This window comes from Callorhinus ursinus, unplaced genomic scaffold, assembly GCF_003265705.2.
Source record: "Callorhinus ursinus isolate GAN/ISIS: 27379988/994484 unplaced genomic scaffold, GSC_fseal_2.0 scaffold4, whole genome shotgun sequence".
Classification (NCBI taxonomy): Eukaryota; Metazoa; Chordata; class Mammalia; order Carnivora; family Otariidae; genus Callorhinus; species Callorhinus ursinus.
Window position 1 is genome coordinate 158,537,997 of NW_027397066.1, and position 24,664 is coordinate 158,562,660.

Consider the following 24,664-nt stretch of genomic DNA (forward strand, 5'->3'; position numbering starts at 1 on the left):
ACTCTCCAGCCACGTTTCCAGGCTCGTCACAAGGCAGCCGGTGTTCAGGAGTAAGGAGAAGCAGACCACATGCAGGGAGACTAAGAATCTCAGGAGTCCTCTTGTCTGTCTGCTTCACTTTGCAGATGAGAAATGAGAGGCTTGCAGGCCCAAAGCCATACAACTCATTAGTGGCTGAGGCAAGAACGGGAGCTAGGTTTCCTGATGCTCAGGACCAGTCACTCCTTGATTCGTATTTTCTCTCCCTACATGTTCTTAGCAGAATGATGGATAGATATTTTAACACTTAGATTGCTTTACAAGACTTTGAACACCCAAGAAAATACTCAAGGGAAATGGAAGCTTGGATGTCATCTCTTCAGCGAAGCCCTCCGAGTCCTCCAACTTCAAGTATTTATTCTGGGAACTTCCTTAGCTCTTTATCTGTACCCTGAAGGGTACTCCACTTTTAACAGGCCAGTATGCGAGCCTGATTCATCTGGGCCCAATATAGCTCCACACATTAAGAAAATTCACCAGTTCCCTTAATAAACCAAGTCCATTCCTTCAAGAGGAGAGAATCCTGACACAGGACTCAGGCCCTCATGGGGATCGCGTGCAGAAATGCAGCCAGCACCAGCCAACCCAGACTCAACATTTTCTCGTTTCTTCTAGCACAGCAAGGGACCAGACTAAAACATTTCAAAGAGGACTCCTCAGCAGCTCCGACCAGTGAGAAATAAAGAGTAACATGAGACCAGGTAAGAAGAGATGCACAAAGTTCAGGTCATTCAGTTTGACCCCTATGACACGCCTTCCACAGAGCACTTGACCTGTTTCACGGAGTTCTGCGTCCAAGCTGTTTCTGCTCTGGGCTCGTTGACTCCCCTAGAGCTGCGAACCCAGTGCTATGGCAGACCTTCCAGCCTGTTCCGAGCTCTGCACCCAGCCTCCCCGCCAGCCATTGCAAACACTGGGCATGTAGCAGGCGCTGAGTGAACACTGAGCCAGCACTGAGCCAGACTAAACTATGGTACGGTCACATAGGCAGAGGGGTCGTTGAGAGAGAACAGGCCATGGAAAATAATGAACAAGATGACGGCACCCTCCTTGAACCCAGGCCCTTCAAAGAATGCCTCCTCCCCCGGAACAGGAATGGCGTCGGTGTGAGAGCGAGCAGTCGGCAGCGCCCAGTTTGGCACTCACACTCCTGCAGCTACTTCGTCGTCCTCCCGCGGCCATCAGCCAAAGACCTGGAGTGTGTCTATGCTGCAGGCGCCGGTGGGGGGGCATGAGGGCACAAGAAACTCTATATAACCTAAGAAGAGACAACGACAAGCACTCGGATTTTTTCTTTTAATTATTTACCAGATAAAAAAGAAAAAATAGTGATTGTTTCTTTTCACCCCCAACATTTCAGTTTACCGAGGTCAAGTAGGAGAGAAATTGAACAGTAATTTGTGCTCCTGGCCTGGAGCAAATTCTTTCCCTCGGCTCTGCAGCACCTCGAGGAGGGACAGGGCAAAGGGCTCCAGGCAGAAATACTTGTACTGTGGCAGCAGAGTAGCAGTGGGCTATCCTCCTTTCTTCTCCCTGTTGCCAGAACATTCAGACCCTCCTGTCTGCCCACCCCCCCCGCCCCCCGCCCCAGCGTACCATCCTCCCCAGGCGACAGACAGGGCGTCAGGAGGCAGGTCAGGTGTGGTGCAGGACGGGGGAAGCGCACAGCAGACATGGCGGAAGGCCCCAATCTTCTGCTTCTATTGCACATCCTGGCTCAGATCCCCTGCCCTGAGCAATGGGCTACAAAGTGAAATGCTTGTGAAGTTCAAACCAAGAACCTGTTGTTGTGTGCCAGGCTCAAGAAGGGGAGGTGTGTGGTTGTGTGGCTTGTTCTGATACACATATTTAAGTTATATGTTAAGTTATTCCATGATGGGGGCAAGGCAAATATTGTGCCTTGTTAACAGAAATCTGGAGTTTGGACTCCCGGGGCCCTACAGTCACCTGGGCTTCTCCCCCTTAGTTCAAAAGACTCAGAATAACTCTCCAGTCCGAAGATCTTCTGCGTAAGATGGAAGAGGCAGCAGCGTCCACCAACTACACAAGCCCCCTCACCAGCTGTTGTGACTCTGACACTCAGGGGTGACCTCTTTTTCTGAACACCTGGAGAATCTGGCCAGTGACCCCACAGAACCACCTTTCACACTGTACGTTCCTCCATAAAATGGCAGCTGTTTGATTCTCCTTCCTCAAATTACCAATGAAAACAGAGTAGGACTGGAACAAGTCGTTTACTTGACCTTACAGACAGAATAAAGTCCTTGGGAAAAAGCAGTGGGGTGGGGAGAAGGGACTGGTTTTGATTTGGCAAAGCTGCAACTCTTTCACCTTCACTGGCTGGAACAAAGCTGGCGGGTGAAGACAAACCTAACTGAGCCAATGGCAAGAACTGCAGGCTATGAGAGACGACAGGTCAAACACGGAACCGTATAAATTGTGGCACTATAAAGATGAGAAGGCAGGTCCATGACACCAGCTGGGAGCATGCCTTGCGAGCATGCTTCCAGAAATGACATCTGTCCTGTGGTGAGTGGTAGCATCCAAGATAAATCAGAGTAGCTCTCCTTCCTCCTCTTCCCAACAAATTCTGAGAGTTTCTCATTTAAATAACTATGTACACACACACACACAAGCCTGGTCTCTCTTTTACACGAGGGTCCTTCACTTGAGGGTCCTAGAATGGCTTTAGAGAGTCGGTTCCAATTGCCTTTTTGGAGATTTACTGCTTGGGACCAAACCTGTAAGGAGAAGAAATGACTGAATTCCACAGCACGCAGACCTTTAGGATGAAAAGCATCCCAGTGTTTAAGGGGTCGAGTCTTCACATAAATAATGAGCCCGCAACTCCCTCACAGGATTTGGTACCCTGGCAAATTGAGTACCGGGGCTGGAACTCACCAACCCTATGCCTGGCTACTGTCAACCAGAGGGCCCCATGCCCACCGGCAACCCTGGGAGTATAGTTCCATACCTCCCTCTGATAAGGACAATTTCTCAAGTTCAGCTTCAAGTTCAGCATCCGAGATCCTAGGGTTAGGCACACTGTTGGTATAAAATGTCTCAGGGGGGTTTTCAGGCAGATCCAAAGGTTCTTTGGTGGTATCCCGAAGAAGGATGTCCAATTCCTTCTCCAGTTCCTCACTGTCAAAATCTGGAAAGAAAAGATGGCATGAGGACATATAAAGTCCAGGGAGCAAATGCATTCATGAGTCAAGGACTGAAGATGGCATAATTCAGCTCAGCTTTACCAAAGATGTCCAGGCCTCCTTGTAGGTCAGAAAAATCGTATGAGTCGGGAGGCAGAGGGCAACTCCAAGCAAATACTCTTTTCCCACACACAGAGCTAAGTCATCGAGGGGATATATTCTGCTAACACCACAGAACTGACCCTGCTTCCCCTTGCCCTTAAAGGAGGATCTTCCAGTCGGAAGTCTAGTGAGTCAAGGTCGCTGCAGCCCAGAGAGGTTAACGGTACAGTCTACCAAGGCGGGTGAGCCCCAGAGAGGAGAGCCCTGCCTGCACTAGGAGAAGCAGATCTATGATCCCACCCATCACAGCACAAGGAAGGGCAGGCCTCTTAGGGAGGAAGGACGAAAAGAACTGTCTTGTCCACTCACCTAAGCCATTGGTCACCCCACCAGCCAGAGTCTGAGAAACTTCATCCTGGGTGTCACACAGCTGTAAGAGAAAAGCACCAAGCCCTGAACACGGAGTGGCACCTCTGAGGGTCTCGGCCTTTCGGGCTCAATGTTCAGGGTTACCAAGTCATGCTGCCCTGTCTGAGAATCAAGACAATCTTCCTCGAGTGCCCAAGGGAAAGAGTCCAGTTTGGGAAAAGAGGAAGTGCTGCAAAGTCACACCTGCCCTTAATAACGTCCTTCTGTAGCTCTTCCTCCCTGGCCCCTTCCTATACCTCTTGGATCTGATCCACAAGGCTCTCTGCCTTCTCCACTGTGACATCCTTCATGGAGAGTTTTAGTGCTCCTACCCCGGCCTGATAGGCATTGAAAACCTAAAAAGAAAGCAAAGTTATCAGTGCAAATGAAGAACACTGGGCAAAATACATACCAATATCGTGTCATCTCCGAATGATAACTCTGGGGTTTTTTTTAACCACCCGCACTTGATTCATCCCATGTTCACCGAGGCCAAAACTTCCCAACAGGAGAAGCAAACTCCCAACCCGATCCTGAAAAAAACCCAGGCCTCCTCCAAACAGCACAGCCACAGTGCCGGGACTGAGGAGTGTATGCCGGCGAGAAGGCCCAGATACTGGAGCAAAGGGGCGGTGGCTACCATCTGGTCTGTCTGTGAGGCATAGATCCGGTCCAGGATGCCTTGAACAGTGTCCAGCTTGGCATGCAGGGCCTCGATGCGCTTCTCTGTCCGTTGCTTGGCCTTGAGAGACCTCAGTGCCTAGGGGGGCATGGAGACTTGGTCAGGTGGGCCAGAGGGCCAGAGGAAACAAGGCTTTCTCAGTGGTAAGACCACCCCAGGCCTTCTCCTCCTCTCTCATTTGTAAAGCAAGCTGTGGTACCCAGACCACCTGCAGATGTTTCCCCTCGTGTCCCAAGCTCTTCCCCGAACTGCTGGGGCACCACCACCCACTGCCAGCCCAAGGCACAGGTACACAACTGGAGGGGAAGAGGGAAAACTCACCAGCTGCTTCTTTCCTGCTCGGCATGCCCGGCGGGCTTCTTCTTTACACCTACCAAACACAGGGGACAGATCAAGATGACTGTGGCATAGGATGGCAGTGTCCTGAAGAGTCCCCGAGAGTCCCACTTAATTAAGGAAATTTCAAATCTGAAAATCAAATCAATTCTACCCAATGGCCAGAAAAACAATGCCCAAGAGCCCACTGGCAAACTCCCGCAGCAAGCTGAGATATAAACTTGAACATATGCATGTGAGAAAGGCAAACTGGCCAAGGATAAGCTGTTTCAGCCTCCAGGGAAGGAGAACATGCCAACAAGGCACCTTAACAACAGAGTCCCATTTCAGGAGCCACGAGATAAGGAATCAATTCTTAACACCAACAATGGCATTGGACATATTCCCTGGCTTTCCCACAATGTTGGGTCTCTCTCACTGTAAGGAGGAGTGGGCATTTTAATTCAATGTCCATATACCCTATGTTTCGGAGAAGTGTTCATGTACCTTTAGCAGGGATGTCTTCACCATCTAAGGGGAACAGCAGGAATCCCTCAGAAAGAGACTGGACGGCACTTGCCTTGTTCACTATGGTATTCCTAACTCCCTAAGACAAGGCCTGGCTCGACAGACACTGGTTAAAAGGATGCTGGCACAGAGGACGATAAACATAACGCTAACAGATGTAATCTTGGGGGGGAAGAATTAAAATTCATTTTTTTTCCTTTGTGACAGTCTTGTTTTTGCAAGATTGCCGCACTGAGCAGTTAGTACTCTGTAATTAGTAAAATTAAAAAAAAAAAAACAACAAAAAACCTTTTTTTTTTTCTTTGAAAAAAGCCCACAGACACCAATGCTTTGCTGGCTGTGAGGGCCAGCCAGGGTGGGGGTTGGAGGGTGCTCAGCTCAGGGGTAGTTACCTCTCTGCTTCCTGGGACAAGGACTCCACTTTGCGCGAGAGCAGCTGTTCACTCTGCATCAGCTGGTATACCCCAACATCTACGTCGTTGACAGGAGAGACCTTGGCATGTGGCCCTCGGGCAAACTTCACAATCTGAGGGACAGGGACAAATTACTGGGGCCCCTACCACAAATGCTGAGAAATCCCCAGGCAGGAATGCCGGCGGGCACGTCAGTATGTACTTAATAAGCCATCGGGGAGCCAGTGAATGAACAGCTGGACTTCCGTACCTTTTCCCCATTCTGCTCGAGAACTGTGACTCTCTTCTCTTTCTGCAGCTGCAGCAACACCAAGTAGAAGGTCCTCTCGTCTGGACAGGAGCCCGCACAGAGGGTGCTCAGCTCTGACAGGGCCACCACAGGATGGGAGGAGAGAGGGGAGTTCTGATACAGACGATACACCTCCTCAGCCTTCTCCTGCAGGGGAAGCAAATGTGCTTACACGCCTGGCCACCGCCCACAGAGCCCTGTGAGCCCTGACCCCATGTTTCCAAACCAGGATCATGCAAGACAAGAGCAGGGAGCACTGGCCCTGCCGCCCCTAAAGTAGCAGCTTTGGACAAGGAAAAAGAAACTCGAACTTTTTCTAGAACTTTCTAGGTTTCTTCTCTAAACCTCAGAGGGAAGTCTGGTATATACAGATGAAAGGAGGGAGATGATATGTATATTGGGAGCCAGCTCTGTGCTTGCATGTCCATGTGGGACTTTATGTTTCTGGGTCTCCCAGCCCAGGGGAAGGAGGAGGAGCCCAAGGTGGTGTGGTGGCACAACTGTGACCGAGAGCTGAGGCCTGGTTCTCAGCTCTGCCTATGCGGCCCTGGACCAGTGAGTCGCACCGGTCCTCAGCATCCCTCTCACAAACTGAAGAAGGTGGAGATGACATCCAAATTCCCTTCCAATGCCGGTCTCTCCATTTTTATGCCAACTGGCAATAATGCAAACAAGAACATTACCGAGTCTATAAAGAGTCTCAAGAGAGAAGTATGTGACAATGAAGTGGGATAGGGCTTTTGTGAAGAGCCTAATATAAGTTTCAAGAAACAATGCCACTGTGTTCTTCCTAGATGGAAATTACTCTCTCAGTCTCCTACAAATAAGAAATACTTACTGAGGTATGTACAGAGTGCTGTGAAAGTCTGCGGAAGGAACAGCCAGGAGCTCAGAGATTGCTTGGCGGCGGGGGGGGGGGGGGGGACAAATGGTTGTTGAGCAGAATTCCGAAGGGTTGAGTAAGTTCCCACGTAAAGTAAATGGGAAGGGTATCTCAGGAAGGGGGATGGTCATGAGCAATGGCACAGAGTATGAGTCAGTACGGTGTTTATGGATGTGGACAGGAAGGGGAGAGAGAGCAGGAGCACTTCTCTCTCATACAAGCTCGAGTGTCTTCTTTCCTGTCCTGTCTCTGCAGATGGTGGGTAGTCGTGGAAGGGAAAGGCCAAGGCTGGATTAACAGAGATCTAGCTAATGAGCGGGAAAGGACGGATTGTAGGAGCTAGGCTTAGAGGCAGGGAAACCATTTATGCAAGAGACTAGTAGGGACTGAATGGGGGCAGTGGTGATAGGGACAGAGAAGGGATGGGTTCAAGAAAAATCCAGAAAATAAAACAGGCAGTCCCTAGTAACTGGGCATGGGGTGGAAGGAGAAAGAGGAGTCCAGGATGACTCTTGGGTTCTGGCTTGAGTGACCAGGTGGATGTGATGCTATTAATTAACAGCAAGGACACAGAAGGAAAAGCATATTCTATAGGAAAGACAAACATTCCATTTTGGGCATGTTGTTTGGGATGCCTCAGGTACATCCAAGAAGCTACATACAGCAGATAACTGGAAATAAAATCTGAAGCTCAAAGGAGACACCAGGATAGAATATATAACTCTGAAAGTCCTCAAGCATGCAGAAGGTAACTCAAATCCCAAGTGTAAATGAGTTACCCAAGGAAACTCAGAGAACAAAGTAATAAGCTGAAGGAAGACCCATGTTTAAGAGACGAAGGAACTCACAAAAGAGACCCAGAGCACCACTTAGGGAGAGCCAAGGAGAACCCACAGTGTAATGACCATAAAATCAAAGAAGTGGAAAATTAAGAGGTAAGTGGTCAGTAGCGTCAAAAGCAACAGATGAGTCTAATACGATAGAGACTAAAGTTTTCACTTGATTTATCTGCCTTGTCAGATAATAATACTTACTATAAAGCTACTGTAGTAAGAACAGTGTGGTGTCCACACCAACAGATGAATGGCAAACAATATTAATAAACAATGTTGGGGCGCCCGGGTGGCTCAGTCGGTTGAGTGTCCGACTTTTGATTTCTGCTCAGGTCATGATCTCAGGGTCCTGAGATTGAGTACCGCATCAGGCTCCGTGCTCAGCATGAGTTTCTTTCCCTCTGTCCCTCCTGCCATTCGTGTGGGCTCTCTCTCTTAAAGAGAAAAATAAATCTTAAAAAAAAAAAAAAAAAGATGCTAAGACAATTGGCTGTTTGGAAAAAAATCGTTTTTCCTTACCAGATATACAAAAACAATGCCAAATTACTGAAATTTAAATTGAGAAAATCTTTTTTTAGAAAAGATTATTTATTTATTTTTGAGAGAGAGAAAGAGAGAGAGAGAGCACGAGCAGGGGGGGCTGGGGGGAGGGGCAGAGGGAGAGGGAGAAGCAGACTCTCCGCTGAGCAGGCAGCCCGATGTGGGGTTCGATCCCAGGACCCTGAGATCATGACCTGAGCCAAAGGCAGATGCTTAACCGACTGAGCCACCCAGGCGCCCTGAGAAAATATTTTTTAACATTTTTTTTATTAACATTTTTTTGTTAAAATTTTATTTATTTGAGAGAAAGATGGAGTGGGGGGAGGGGCAGAGGGAAAGAGAGAATCTTAAGCAGACTCCCCACAGAGCGCAGAGCCCAACGCAGGGCTTAATCTCATGACTCTGAGATCACAACCTGAGTCGAAATCAAGAGTTGGATGCTTAACCAACTGAACCACCCAGGAGCCCATGAAAAAATATTTTAAAAATCTAATTAACCTTGAAGTGGAGGATGCCTTTGTAAGCAAGAACAGAAATTCAGTAGCCATAAAGGAAAATTTTTAGAGATCTGACTATAGAAACATGGAAACTTCTCTATGGTAAAAGACATCATAAATAAAAATAAAAAGCAAAAAAGAGACCAGAAAACAAAATTTACATCCCTAACACTAAATATATATATATCTACCCCTAATACATTAAAAAAACTCCTAATTATAAAGGACAAACACTCCAATATAAAAACAAGCAAAAGATATAAACAGGCAACGCACAGAAGGGGATTTGTAAATGGACAGCAGACGGGAAAGGCTGCTCAAATCCCAGATAGGAAGCATCATTTTTGTTCGTCGTATTGGCAAAATTTAAAAGACTCATGTTATCCAGTGCTGGCAAGGATGTGGGGAGACTGAACACTTTAATGAACGTGTGAATTAGTACAAACTTCTGAAAAGTAATTTGGCAATTTCTGTACATATGCATTTCTAGAAATCAACTCCATAAAAATAAAAATAGAAGTACACAGATGTATACATAAGGCTGTCAAAGAAGTATTTTTTTTTTTTTTTGTAATAGAGAAATTGGAATGACTTAAACATCCAACTCTGTGGTAACTATTGCTAAAATTGTGGTGTATCTATAGATTATTATGCAGCCATCCGAAAGAATGAAGTAGATCTATATTATGTAGGGGCCTAGAAAGATGCTCATAACATACTGAAGCATAAAAAAAAAAAGGCAGGTTGCTGACCAATAGGTAAAGTAAGATTATCTTTCTGGAAAAAATGGAGTGTGTGTGCATGCATATTTTTGTATGTATGTGTACATTCATGTATTTATTCAACAAATGTTTACTGACTCTCTATTATGTAGCAGGCACTGTTCCCAGAGTCCCAGAGCCAATGGAACTTCTCCCTTCTGGTAGGAGAGACAGATTATAAATCAGTAAACAAGCAAATAATATTTTCAGGAAGCATTAAATGCTAACAACAAAATAAAACAGAAAGCAACATACAACGATCTGGGACAAGGTCAATAAGAAAATACATGAAGACCCGAGCATGCATGTGTGCGCACACATGAACAGAAAGGAATGCACCCAAAGAGATGGAAATGGGATGAACAGAAAGGAAACGTTCATTTCTTTGTATAATTATTTTAAATAGCAAGACTTAGGGGCAATTTTTACTTTTTTGTATTTTTTCAAATAAAATAAAAAAGTTATTGGCTTTCTGTGTCTAGACTTGGGAAAATCAATTTACCTCAGAAGTAGGCTTTATTTTATAAAAATATCCAGATAAGACTCTTCAGTTTCACACAGGGAAACAAAGTTCCATCTCAGGAGAAAACAGTGAAGTCACCATATATTTGAAAGCAGATGTAACGGAATGAGCTTGAGTGTTAAGCGCTCTGTTTCGTGATGTAAACTGGGTATAGATTGAACAGTACCAGGCTGCTGCAGAGAGAGATTTATTTTTCTACTTAAATAAGATTAAACTACCCTGCAGTTAAAAATTATTTTTGGTTCTTGGAAGATCTATGTTATTATTATTTTTTTTAAAGATTTTATTTATTTATTTGACAGAAAGAAAGAGAGTACAAGTAGGCAGAGAGGCAGGCAGTGGAAGAGGGAGAAGCAGGCTCTCTGCCGAGCAGGGAGCCTGATGTGGGGCTCGATCCCAGAACCCTGGGATCATGACCTGAGCCAAAGGCAGCTGCTTAACCGACCGAGCCACCCAGGTGCCCCAAGATCTATGTTGTTAATTCCACTTTCACCCCCATCTCCGCCTTTGCTCTCAAAAGACTATGAATCCAAAACCACATCTGTGGGGATAAATGAGTCTACCTCCCTTTGTTCCAGGTTGGAAAACACTTGAGGTAAAAGACGGCAAAGACGAATGGAACTTGGCCCAGAACCACACAAACCATCCTGTAGTTTCTGCATGGCCTTGGCTACGTCCTGGAGGTCAGGGCACTGGGTGGGAGGACAACCATGTGGGTGGGGGAAGGGAAAGAGCCCTTCCCTTGAAGCAGACACATGCTGCTCAAATCGTGAGGGACAGGGAGAGGTGGTAGATTTTGGAGACCTCCACCTCAATCTCAGGTAGAGAGGGTTGGGGGTCTGTCAAGGTGAAAAGAAACTGGAGCTTCTGTTGGGATAAGGGATGAAGATGCTGAGCTGGCTCCAGTTGTGTGGAAGCCTCTGGGGCTATGCAAAGGTCCTGAGGTTGGGCTGGGTCTGTGAGTTTCAAAAATAAGTACTATCTATGGTATACTTCTGCTACCTGGTGTTCAGTCAATTTTGTAAACAGGTACACACAGAGCAGTTTTGGTGGAGTGGTGGGGTTGAAGCAGCTGTGCACTGCGTTAAAGAGCACTGGAAGGTCAGCAAGTGGTAACAACAAAGCTTGGTCAAGAAGGAGAGAAACAGAGCACTAACAAGACAGTGGCCAGGTCCCACAAAGGAGTCATTCTGTGATGGGAAAAACCTGAGAGGGCTTAGAGGGTGAGGAAAGAAAGCACCAAGCGAGGGAGATGCAATATATAGATCAAGAGGGACAGCAGGGTAGAGACAGACTCAAGAGCCTGTGTGGAAGAGAAGACAGACACCTCATCCTCTGACCCTGGGGAGAAATAAAGGCTCAGAAAGAAGATGTTACACTGGATGTAGAAGGACAGAAAACCAAAGGCCTGACTTAGACGATTCGAAGTCAATGAAATGTCAGCAGTCGTGGAGGTGGTGTATGGAAGGCATGTGTCAGCAGTCATGGAGGTGGTGTATGGAAGGCATGTGTCAGCAGTCATGGAGGTGGTGTATGGAAGGCATGTGTGAGGGAGCTGGGAAAGGACAAGAAACTGGGCTGTGAGAAATGGCTGTGAGGGCCCTCCTAGAGCTGGGCACTGTGAAAGGGACCCCGGTCTTGGTGACAGGGTGATTTTCTCTAGCAGGAATGGCAGACTGTGCGACTGATCTACGGCAGGGGATGTGCTGGTGTCTCGGGTGGCCCGAGGGAGCTGCATAGAAGCTGGGTGCATGCTCTAGGCTGGCTAGGGAAGGCAGGCCAGGAGGAAGCTGACTGACCGGGACAGCATGAAGGGACCAAGGACCTGGTGGCCTCTTCAGTGGAACTAAAACCATCAGTAAGCTGGAAGGGGAGAGGGTTACAGTCACAGAGGAGGAAATCTGAACCTGGTCTGCTGATTTAAGAGAAGGCAAAGCTGAAGTCACAAGGTCCTCGGAAATCCTGAGAAATTCTTACCAGGAAACTACAGAAGGCAAAGAATTTTCTAAACTTTAGCTTATCACTAATATCTACAACTACAAAAAGTAATCAACTGTATGTTATAGACAATTCCAAGACGGAGGATCACCTTTGAAACGTACAATCCAACTAACAACTAAATAATGCTACAAAAGGTCAGATAAACTCAGTTATCAACTCTGTCACCATGCAAAAAGGATGTTCTTTTTCTAAAGATACACACAGGAACGTGGAGGATCCTGTCATCACCGCAGATGATACCCAGACCTCTCCCTTCTGAGCACCCACCTTAAGCAGCTCCACAGCTACAAGCACCTCCTCGGCAGGAACTTTATTATCGCCTAGCATGTTGGAAAGAGTCCACTTGAGGGGCTTCAGCAGGAAGACTCCAACCCCCCAGGAGATCCAGCTGCTGTCTACACTGGCCATGAAGTCTGACTCCCGCTGCAGCTCCCCTCGACTGCAGGCAAAGAAAGAAAAAGGCATAGAGTAGGCTTAATGCAGTGTCCCATTCCAGTCCCCACCTTCCCCCAAGAGACAAATTTGATCATCATCATCATTAACACCATTTCTTAGGCACCTACTCTGTGCCAGCTCTTATGAGCAGCACTGTTTATGCTCCAGCCGAAAGCCTCACGACAACTCTGTGAGATGGATATTGTTGCTGGCATGTTAGTGAATGAGAAAATTGAAGGACTGAGGTGAGAGAGGCCAAATCTAAACTATAACTTGGCTCCAAAATGCAAGCTCTCCACTAAGGCTGCAAAGCCTACCTTGAGACTTCCTTTTACAAATGCAGCTCAATATGATAAAATGAAAATAACAATAATGGGTCACTGTTAATGCAAGACCTAAGGAAATATATAAAGATGGTCGGAGAAGAGGTTTTCTGCTATTCCTAAGCTAGGGTGGAGATAGGACAGAAACACTTTTACGGTACTGGTAAGAAGCAGCTATGCTTACTGAATGCCTACCATGGACTAATCACTATGCTAAGGGCTATGTAAGGAATATGTTTCAAATCCTCACGATAAACCTAAGGACAATTATCATCATCATTTTATAGTTGGTCAAACTGCAGCTTAAGGAGGGGCATATAATTTAGCAAGTGGCAGTGCCAGGATTTGAACCCAGACCATTTGGCCTTCAACTTGGTGCAGAACACTTTCTCAGAAACAGTAAGTTTCAGAAATGGCTTGTCCCATCAGTGTCAGCCAATGGAAAGGTACTTAAGGGAGCCCTCTTAATCAGGAAGGGCAGCAAACTCAAAGCAGCACATCAAAGTTGACTTTCTGCATTCACTGAAGGACGTACTATGCTAGCTAGGTTCCTCTCAGCATATGTACAATGGGATCTGCAAATGCTTTAGAATCAGGAGACTAGGGGGTCCAGTCCTGGCATTACCTCTTACTAGCTGTGTCACCTCGAGTAAGTTGCTTGATCTCAGTCTCAGTCCCCTCTTGTGTCTGCTGAGGATAATTCTATCATCTCTCCCTCAGGACTGCTGAGGAGGTCAGACGAATGGTGTATGCAAAGTACCTGCATACTATTAAGATGCGGTACATCTGTTAGATGGATATCCATGCTACTGCCTCAGGTACCTCCAAAACCCTGCACCTGTCGCACAAGTTAACACCTACAGAACCTTCTCAGAGCGCCAAGGTACCCAGTAAAGCCCTCAACCTGCTTCATGTCCTCTGCTTCAACCAGCCTGTGGCAAGGACAAGCCAAGACAGGCCAGACACATGACCTGCGCTGGGGGCTGCTGGCAAGATCCCCACAGGCGTCTTCCCCACGAGTGCCCTCTTCTTAGTCCTGACATTCCTTAGTTCGATAAATCCTATCTCGCAGACCTTCTGTGCCAGGGTAATTCAAATTTGGAAGCCCCTACGAAAGAACTACACAACGGGATTCCAAGCCAGACAAGTCATTGTCACCTCTGCCAGGCGGGTTTCTCCTCCCGCCGTCTGAATCTAATCTAATCGGACAATCCTGGCCCCGCAATTTGCCCGATGCCCCGTCTCCCTCTCCTTCCACACCCCTAACCCAGCCTCCTTCCTGTCCTCCTGTGCGTACTGAACACAGATCCGCTCCTGCGGTCCAGACCCTGGGCCGGGCGCGGTACCCTCAGGGAGCCACCCCCGCCCCCTGGCCCGGGCCCGCCCTCACCGTAGTAGGTCCTGCAGCACGGTGGCCAGCCCCAGCGGGACACTGCCCTTGCGCTGAAAGGCCTCCTGCAAGTCCCGCAGACGCAGGCGTACCACCCCCTGGCGGCGGCTGTGGCTCAGCACCAACGGAGCCCAGAAGCCCATCTTGCTGTCCCAGTCGGTGCTGTTCACCTCGCGACTCCTTTTGAAGGCGGAGAACAAGAAAGACATGCGTTCCTCATCCTCCTCCCACTCGGGGGGCAGTAGGCCCGCCGGGTCTCCCCCGGCCGGGGCCTCGGCCTCCCGCTCCGGGGACCACATCGGAACCCCAGCGCCGCCAAGGCTCCGAACACAACCCCGGCCCTGGTTCCCTTCCGCCCTAGTTCCCTCCCGGCTTCCGTTCCTTGACCACCTCCTCCTCTGTCATTACGTCATCGCCACCCCCAGCGTGAAATAAGTCCCGCGCCTTCTTCAGCGCATGCTTCTCTCCGCCCTCCCTGCGCCAGGAGGCGGGATGATGACCCTATTTTCTGAGAGACTCAAAGCGCTTGCGCCGACACCTCCTCCTGCAGTCTTTGTGCGGCAAGTGGGGCTTCGCGCGTGCGCGGCGGGTAGGTGAACGCCCCGCCCCCTCAAGGATCATAGAGTTTGGCGACGCATTATAGAGAGGCTAATGCTTAGGCCCCTCAATTGTGGAGGTTTCCGAGTGTGGGACTGTAGAGTCCCGCTAAGGGGCGCCAGAGGCGCCAGTAACGCTGGTGAGTCACTGCACGGCTCCTCCGCCAGCCTCTACTTCCGACCCTTAAACTTCCAAGATAGCTTCCTTTTACGGTAATGTCAGCGGATAAACAACCGTCGGCCACTCAAGCTCTGTGACAGTGAACACACTACTTTTGAAAGATATATAAGCTTCTACTGTTCTTGCTTCTCACCTTCATCCCTGGAGTGCCCCTCGTTTCCTTCTCAGTGTCAGTATCCTGCTGATCCTCAAGATGGAGCTCAATTCTAATCTTCGTTGAAATCTTCCCCAACTGTCCTGACTCACCGTTGATCTCTTTCCTGGACTGCATAGTTAGCATTTACTATTCTGTATCCTGGTCCCTAGTTCCCTCAGGGCAGGTGCAATAGCTTAGATATGATGCTATGATACATGGTGGTGCTGAAGAAATAGTTCATAAACTGAAAGGTGTACAGCTTGACCCCTGCCCTTCTAATAACTTAGAATCTTGTTGGAATGAATGAGAGCTCACCTATATAAGATTCTTACAAAAAATCTTTTTGGCAATGAACATGTCCAGTGTGTTAAGAATAAATTGGTTTTCTTTTTAACTGAACGATTTAAAACATGAAAGGAGTTTCCTGTTTAAAGGAACTGGGTAACGATCACCAGAGTTGAGTATGAATCTGGCCTCTGCCACTCACTGGCTGTATGACCTTGGCCAAGTAGCTAACCTTTGTATTTGAAGGAAATGTTATGATGTATGTAAAATACCTAGCACATAGTATAGTAGGTGTTACTGATGTACGATTGATGTTAGGGTTTGAAGCCAAGGGCCAATAAAGAATTCTTGAGACGCCATTGGTGCAGAAAGGTGGTTTAATTATAGCACAAGGACAGGATGCATTGGCAGAAGGAGCTGCGCTGGGGTCATAAAGAGTGGCCGATTGTATACTTGCAAATTGGGAAGGGGCTTAGGGACAGAACAAACCTCCAAGGTATTTTGGAAACAAGGTTTCTAGGGCCCTGAGGGGGCTAGCTCTTGTTAGGGAAGGTCTTTATCGCTGTTTAGTAAACAGTCAGGAGACCCTTCAGATGTATATCAGTGGGCCATATGTTTGGAGGGGGGAGGAGTTAGAGATAAAGGGAGCTTCCAAAGGAATTTTTATATGTTAAAGAACACCTACAGGGTCCTGGGGGTCCAGCTAAGATTGAATTTTGCTCTTAGCAAAGGGTCCACATTGAGGCAGTTGAGTCTGTAGAGGAATGTCACTGCCTGTTTCAAGGACTTGTCAATGGGCTGTAAAGAGTAAGGAAATTTAATAATTTTTCTTCTGCCTTTGTTTCCCACATCATTCTCACCGAGTGGCAGAATGTTTAGTCGTGGGAACTCAGTTGTAAGGAAGAATTTTAATAAGCATTTTGAAGGATGAGAAGGGATATGATTGGCTATATAAATGAATGTGTCAACTGATGTTGATGTATTGCATTCCTTCAAGCATTTTCAGGTCAATATCCCATTTGATACTTACGACAACTGACAAAAAGTCTCTCCTTGACCACACTCCAGATATGTTTCTCTGAACCCTCTTCTTGATAGACCTGTCAACATTGGCCTATAAAGACCTGAACAAATGCTACCATAGTTTCTAACAGCTCAAGACCACATCTCTAAGATGACCTTAGGCCCCCTTAAAGTGCTGTCCCAGAAAACTCAAGGTTGTCAAAAAATTTTACTGTCTGTTCCAGCCAACATCTGAAGATGGGGCCCCTGTCTCCCAGCCTCTGTGGGCGAGGAAGACGCTAATTTCTACAAGTCAGTTAGCAAACCCAGATGCGTTTCACAGGGACCACCTCCCTTTCCAGCTTTTTGTAATTTATCACTGCCCTGACTCTACTGAGACCCCCTCACTCTCCTGCCTCTTCCCTTATTATCACTTTGAAAAGCCTAGTCACCTCTGTCTGTATAAAGGAGTTAAATTTGCACTGGACGCTTTCCCTATTGTAATAGTATATTACTGATTAAAATCTATCCTTACCACTTTAACTATTGCCCAGTGTTACCCTAGGAAGCACATTTCTGCCATGCTAGCATATTCAATAAAAGGGCTGGTTGGTTTGTGTCATGGGAGAGACCAGGTTGTTTTCTCAGCTAGGTCTCTGAGTCTAAGTCAAAATAATTGTGCTCCTAAGCATTTTCAGGAGAGCAAAGTTGTGTACCTGTGGCCACCTGCACTGAAATTACCACTTGGTTCCTGACACCTCTAAGCAGAGGGTTCTCCACCTCCACCTTTTGGAAACGGGAGCTACTGGGAGTAGTGGAGAACAGAAAGAAAAGCGCTGCTGATCCTCAGAGGGGCAACTGGGGATATGACAACCTCTTTCTCATCTCAGGGCCTCCACCTGCTACACTCTTCCTCTACTCTGAATGACTGGCTCCTTTTCATCTTTTAGGTCACAGCTTAAAAGTCACTTCCTACCTAACATAACACCCTTGGTATTTTAGAATGGATGGATCAGTTTGACAACACCCGCTGATTCATCTGAACATCACAGAAAGACAACCAGACATTACATATCTCCTGAAGTAATGTGACAGCAAGTATACAAAGCCACTGGGAAGTATTTTTTGTCAAAAAAAATTGAACCTGAAAGTGATCAAGCTACTAGATCTAAATACTAGCTCATGGAAGTTAAAAAATCAGAAGGTAGAGGTATATGTTAAATGAACATTGAGGTTGCAATTAGCAAAATCCAGACTGGAGACCCCTACCAGCTAATGACCTTGTTTCCTCAACAAATAATGGTAACAAAGACCCTTTTATTGCACAATGTTATTGATCTAATTTGGATCCAATTTGCATGAATAGTCAGAAAAACTCATCAATGATAACTAGATACTTTCAATATTAACTGGATATTTGATGATATTTAGCAAATTACTTTGAGCGAAATAATATGGGGGTTATGTTTTATTAAAAGTATTTATATTTTGAAGGTATATCTGAAGTATAAGTATGAGTGAAACCATATGAAATCTGTGGCAGGAGATTGGATGGGAGAGAGTAGGGATGTGTCAATGAGTCTAAATTTCATACTCAATGAGTCTAAATTTCAAACTCTGTACCCAGCACAGAGCCAGGCACTTAGATATCATTTAATTTTTTTTTTGAAGATCTTATTTATTGGAGAGCGAAAGAACATGATGGGGGGGAGGACAGAAGGAGAAGCAGACTCCCTGCTGAGCAGGGACCCTGGGATCATGATCTGAGCCGAAGGCAGACACTTAACTAACTGAGCCACCCAGGTGCCCTCATTTAATTTTTTTAAATGAATAAATAAATGACTGAGACCTGCATCCTGAGTGCAGGTTTCAGCTCAGTAAATAGCTGCATGACCTCAGGCAAGCAGGTTTTCTTTCAGATTCCTTCTCTGTCAATTAAATGTTCTACACTATGATCTTAAGGATTTTTTTTCTACTGCCCACTTTCTGATTCTAAATGTAATATCTACTGTAGGTGTGAGTGATTGCAGGAGCTCTTTAGTACTGGGGAGTCTGAAGAACAAGAACAACCATATCATCTCATGGCAATGATATTTATTTCCCCAATATGTTTTTGATCAGACACCTGAGCAGCCTCACTCCTGGGATAATGTGCGAACATTGCAGAGGCTTCAAACACTGAATCACCTCTATAAAGCTGCACAGTGCTCCACATCACCTCTCCTGCTGGTTTGGAGATGCCTCATTATTTTTGTAGAAATATGCATGCCCTCTTATATTTTCCAGTTATTTCTAGTTCTTATCTCTTGAATTCACAGCCTTCAGGACTTGGCTAAAGGAGGAATAAAAAATACATTATTCATAATCTATAAAATGTATAGAAGGAGAAGCCAGGCTTGTTACTATTCTGTTCAGGCACCACTGTTCTAGAGGCCTTTCTTGATCTCTTTCTTTCCTCTTCCTTCTTTCCGGCTCCACACTGGATTGGGTGTCTTTTCTTATCTTTCTATACATGTATACTTCTCTATTATTTCATGTCCCACATTGTTGTCTGAGTTTCCATTTCTGTGCCTGTCTCTCTAACTTGGTTAAGTGCCTTGCTGGCAGGGACGATGTTCTTAATTTTGTTTGTTTCTAGCAGACTGTGTACACATCTATAAGGACTCAGTTTGTTGTATGAATAAATGGATGAATTTAATCAAACCATGAGTTTGAAGAAACAATGAAGAAACAATATCATGAAGGCCTATCCTTTATATCATAAGAACGTTTATCCAAATATAATGTACGAGTACAATAATCAAACCTTTTATTTATCTGAATGACTTATTATTTCTTAACTGGTTTGAGCTGAAATTCCTCTAAATTTAATTGCCTACATACTCAGACAGACTGGTTAGAACAATTACAGCTGTGGGAACTCCTCTGGCTTCTCTCTTCAAAGAATGCGAATCCCTAGAGGTTGTTGCTATCTACCCATTCATAACTATGATCTTCTAGCATGCCTCAGTAACCATTTATGGAAGTGTTCAATTTTACTCCAAATAATTTATCACTTTGTAAGCTCACTGTCTTCTCTTCCACTTTTCCCTTTTATTTTTTTAATCAAAAATCTTTTAAGTTTTTATATTAATTCCAGTTAGGTAATGCACAGTGTTATATTAGTTTCAGATGTATAATACAGTGATTCAACATTTACATCCAACACCCAGTGCTCATCACAAGTGCACTTCTTAATCCCCAACCCCTATCTCACCCATCCCCTCACCCACTCCCCTCTGATAACCATCACTTTGTTCTCTTTAGTTAGAGTCTATTTATATAGAGTCTATATTTATATAGAGAGTCTTTCTCTTTTTTTTCCTTTGCTCCTTTGTTTTGTTTCTTAAATTCCACATATGAGTGAAATCATATGGTGTTTCTCTTTCTCTGACTGCCTGATTTTGCTTAAACTATACTCTTTAGTTCCATCCATGTCATTGCAAATTACAAGATTTCATTCTTCTTTATGGCTGAGTAATATTCCATTGTCTATATATAACACATCTTCTTTATCCATCATCCATTGATGGACACTTGGGCTGCTTACATATCTTGGTTATTGTAAATAATGCTACTGTAAACATAGGGGTGCATGGATCCCTTTGAATTAATGTTTTTGTATCCTTTGGGTAAATACCTAGTAGAGTGATTGCTGGATCATAGGGTAGTTTCTATTTTTAACTTTTTGAAGAACATCCATACTGTTTTCCACAGTGGCAGTACCAGTTTGCATTCCCACTAGCAGTGCACAAGGGTTTCTTTTTCTCCAAATCCTCGCCAACACTTGTTGTTTCTTGTGTTGTTGATTTTAGCCATGCTGACAGGTGTGAGGTGTTATCACATTGTGGTTTTGATTTGTATTTCCCTGATGATGAGTGATGTTGAGCATCTTTTTATGTGTCTGTTGGCCATCTGGATGTCTTCTTTGGAGAAATGTCTGTTCATGTCTTCTGCCCATTTTTTTTAAGTTTTTTTTTTTATTATTATTCATTTGAGACACAGAGATAGAGAGAGAGGGAGAGAGCATGAGCAGGGGGAGAAGCAGAGGGAGAGGGAGAAGCAGACTCCCTGCTGAGCAGGGAGGCTGTAGCGGGATTCAATCCAGGACCCTGGGATCATGACCTGAACCAAAGGCAGATGCTTAACCATCTGAGCCACCCAGGTGCCCGTCTTCTGCCCATTTTTAATTGGATTATTTTTTGGGGGGTTGTTGAGTTATATGAGTTCTTTATATATTTTGGATACTAACCCTTTACCAGATATGTCATTGGCAAATATCTTATCCATTCTGTAGACTACCTTTTAGTTTTGTTGATTGTTTCCTTTGCTGTGCAGAAATTTTTTATTCTGATGTGGTCCCATAGTTCATTTTTGCTTTTGTTTCCCTGGCCTCAGGAGCTATGTCTAGTAAGAAGTTACTATGGCCAGTATCCAAAGTTACTGTATGTGTTCTCTTCCAGGATTTTAATGGTTTCAGGTCTCACATTGAGGTCTTTAATCCATTTTGAATTTACTTTTGTGTATGGTGTAAGAAAGTGGTCCAGTTTCATTCTTCTGCATGTTGCTGTCCAGTTTTCCCAACACCAATTGTTGAAGAGACTGTCTTATGCCCACTGCATATTCTTTCCTGCTTTGTCAAAGATTAATTGACCATGTAATTATGGGTTTATTTTGGGGTTTTATTTTTTTTTAAGATTTATTTATTTATTTGAAGGGGTGGTAGGGGAAGAGGGAGAGAATCTTCAAGCAGACTCCCTGCTGAGCATGGAGACTGACGTGGGTTCGATCCCATGACCCATGAGATCATGACCTGAGCTGAAACCAAGAGTCAGATGCTTACTCAACTGAGCCACCCAGGCGCCCTTATTTTTGTGTTTTTTATTCTATTCTCTAAATATTCTATTTTTTCTATTCTATTTTTATTCTATTCTATTTTTGTGCTAGTACCTCTTTTGATTACTACAGTTTGTAATATAACTTGAAGTCCGGAATTGTGATGCCTCCAGCATTTCTTTTCAAGATTGCTTTGACTATTTGGGGTCTTTGGTGTTTCCATACAGATTTTAGGATTATTTGTTCTAGATCTGTGAAAAATGCTGTTGGTATTTTGATAAGGATTGCATTAAATGTGTAGATTGCTTTGGATAGTATAGACATTTTGACAATATTTGTTCTTCCAATCCATGAGCATGGAATGTCTTTCCATTCCTTCGTGTCATTTTCAATTTCTTTCACCAATGTTTAATAGTTTTCAGAGTACAGGTCTTTCACCTCTTTGGTTATTTCTAGGTATCCTATTTTTGGTGCAATTGTAAATGGGATAGTTTTCTTGATTTCTCTTTCTGCTGCTTCATTATTGGTGTATAGAAATGCAACAGAAGATTTCTGTACATTGAAAATCTTGCAACTTTACTGAATTTGTTTATCAGTTCTAGCAATTTTTTGGTGGAGTCTTTTGGGTTTTCTTTTTTTTTATTCATGTATTTATTCCACAATCAAAATAAATCGTAATTTAAAACCATAACATTTTGAAAAGGTAAAGGAGACTTTGTGTCACAGCGGCATTAATAAAACAACACTGGTCTAAAGTGCAACACTAAACAGGTGTTTTCTGCTCCCGAGGTGGAATAAATACATAACAATTACACTTAAAATTTCACGAAAGATCTGGGAGGAGGCAAGTAGCCCTTGGAAATAAACTGTCCAATGAACAGAGGCAGGCTGCAGATAACTTTTCTTAACATTTTACTGCAAGAAGGAAAAACCCCCAAGGTGTCTACTAGCGCAAACCCCCGTTTCATGCTCCTGGCCTTGGTTCTTCTTTCCTTCCTCAATCACATCCAAATCCAGAAAGGCCTCTGCACCCCATGCTCAAAAACACCACTGTGAGTCCCCAAGGACCTCAGCACAGACTGTTGTCAATGAGTCTGTGTGCGACCTTCCTCCAGAACCTCCAGGGAAATCAGGAGCTTAAAGAGCAGCAGCGTCTCTTTAAACAATGGTTTTAACTGTCCAATGAGCTCTGATGGACCATGTGCATTTCATAAACAAACCAAAATAGTGCCTTAGTATCTTCCTATTTCTCTGGGAAAACTTAAGTAAACCATTCAAGTAAAAAAGAAAAATGTTTACAGAGCAGTGAAAAATGAAAATTCAAAGGGTTTATGCCAAAAAGCAAACCAGTCCTCTGCAGCCTAATTCATTTGTTTCTGGGCCGCGAAGCCATGTAGAGAGCAATTAGGCAGTAGATGGTCCCCCCCAGCGTCAGCGCCATGGTGGTCCGGTAAAGCATTTGGTCAGGCAGGCCTCATTTCAGGTGGATAGGCACACCGTCGGATTTCTGGAAAAACTTCTGTAGCTCAGGAACTTTGTTTTTCCCAGCATAATCATATACAGCAATATCAGAACTCAGTTTAGTTGGTGTGGCAAATATGATAGGCGGTACTTCTGTGGAAACCACAGGCCTTAATCCCTGCGGGCTATAGGCGTCGGAAGCCCATGTTCCAGTCAACTTCTGCGTGAAGCCACTAAACTTGTAATACATGACGCCCGGTGTCGGGCTTCCAGCAGCCGCTACCTGCGCGACTGCCCCAGAGCTTGGGTTTTCTATATACAGCATGTCATCTGCAAATAGTGAGGGTTTTACTTCTTTCTTACTGATTTGGTTGCCCTTTGTTTCTTTTTGTTGTCTGATTGCTGTGGTTAGGACTTCCAGTACTATGTTGAATGGAAGTGGTGAGAGTAGACATCCTTGTCTTGTTCCTAACTGTAGAGGAAAAGCTCTCAGTTTTTCCTCATTGAGGATGATGTTAGCTGTGGGTTTTTCATACACAGCCTTTATTATGATGAGGTATGTTCCCTCTAAACCCACTTTGTTGAGGGTTTTTACCATGAATGGATGTTGTACTTTGTCAAATGCTTTTTCTGGGTCTATTTAAATGATCATTCTCTTATTGATGTGATTATCGTGGTGATTTATTTGTGAATATTGAACCATCCTTGCAACCCATAAATAAATCCCACTTGATCGTGGTGAATGATTTTTTTTAAATGTATTGTTGGGGGTGCCTGGGTGGCTCAGTTGGTTAAACGTCTGCCTTCGGCTCAGGTCATGATCCTGGAGTCCCGGGATCGAGTCCCACATCGGGCTCCCTGCTTAGCGGGGAGTCTGCTTCTCCCTCTGACGCTCCCCACTCTTGTGCTCTCTCTCTCTCATTCTCTCTCTCAAATAAATAAAATCTTTTAAAAAAATAAAACGTATTGTTGGATTTGGTTTGCTAGTATTTTGTTGAGGATTTTTGTGGTTCTCTTTTTCTAGGAATTTATCCACTTCTAGGTTGTCCAATTTGTTGGCATCTAGTTTTTCACAATATTCTCTTATAATTGTTTGTATTTCTGTATTTTTAGAATTTCTCTTCTGTCATTTGCAGCTATTTATTTTGAGTCCTTTCTGTTTTTTTCTTAATAAGTCTTGCTAGAGGGCTATCAAATTTATTGATTTTTTTCAAAGAACCAGCTTCTGGTTTCATTGATCTGTTCTGTTGTTGTTGTTTTGTTTTGTTTTGTTTTTTGGTTTGTATATCATTTATTGTTCTCTAATCTTTATTATTTCCTTCTTTCTACTGGTTTTAGATTTTGTTTGTTGTTCTTTCTGTAGCTCTTTTAGGTGTAAGGTTAGGTTGTTTATTTGAGATTTTTCTTGCTTCTTGAGGTAGGCCTCTATTACTATAAACTTCCCTCTTAGAACCACCTTTGCTGCACCCCAAAATTTTGGTCCATTGTGTTTTCATTTTCATTTGTTTCCATGTGCTTTTTGATTTCTTCTTTGCACTCTTGGTTGAACCATTCATTGTTTAGCAGCATGTTATTTAACCTCCATGTATTTGTGGTCTTTCCAGATTTTTTTTCTTAGGGTTGACTCTGAGTTTCATATCATTGTGGCCAGAAAAGATGTATGGTAAGACTTTGATCTTGAATTTGTTGAGGCTTGTTTTGTGGCCTAATATGTGATCTATTCTGGAGAATATTCCATGTGCACTTGAAAAGAATGTGTATTCTGCTATTTTGGGATGGAATATTCTCAATATATCTGTTAATTTCATCTGGTCCAGTATGTTATTCAAAGCCATTGTTTCCTTATTGATTTTCCGTTTAAATGATCTGTCCATTGATATAAGTGGGGTATTAAAGTCCCCCACTGTTATTGTATTATTATCAATTAGTTCCTTTATGTTTGTTATTAACTTTTATGTAATTGATTCCTCCCATGTTGGGTGTTTTACCTACAGCTGTTATATCTTTTTGTTGGATT

At 44.5% G+C, this 24,664-nt stretch overlaps 1 protein-coding gene and 1 pseudogene across 2 annotated transcripts; both read right to left on the bottom strand.

Annotated features, from left to right (window-relative positions):
• Positions 1 to 1,321: 1,321 nt before the first annotated feature.
• On the bottom strand, positions 1,322 to 14,487 carry CHMP7 (charged multivesicular body protein 7). Of its 2 annotated transcripts, XM_025873832.2 has the most exons (10): positions 14,112 to 14,487; positions 12,231 to 12,402; positions 5,887 to 6,072; positions 5,616 to 5,749; positions 4,702 to 4,750; positions 4,339 to 4,458; positions 3,956 to 4,054; positions 3,660 to 3,720; positions 3,014 to 3,193; positions 2,591 to 2,780 (listed from the first exon to the last, which is right to left on the bottom strand). In XM_025873832.2, the coding sequence occupies exons 1-10, from the start codon at positions 14,408 to 14,410 to the stop codon at positions 2,728 to 2,730; spliced, it is 1,353 nt and encodes a 450-aa protein (XP_025729617.1). In that variant the 5' UTR covers positions 14,411 to 14,487; the 3' UTR covers positions 2,591 to 2,727. The 2 variants fall into 2 exon arrangements, with proteins under 2 accessions (XP_025729618.1, XP_025729617.1); XM_025873833.2 differs by lacking the exon at positions 3,660 to 3,720 and having other exon boundaries at positions 1,322 to 2,780.
• Positions 14,488 to 21,825: 7,338 nt separating this feature from the next.
• On the bottom strand, positions 21,826 to 22,933 carry LOC112825859 (cytochrome c oxidase subunit 7A2-like, mitochondrial pseudogene; annotated as a pseudogene).
• Between the last annotated feature and the right edge of the window lie 1,731 nt (positions 22,934 to 24,664).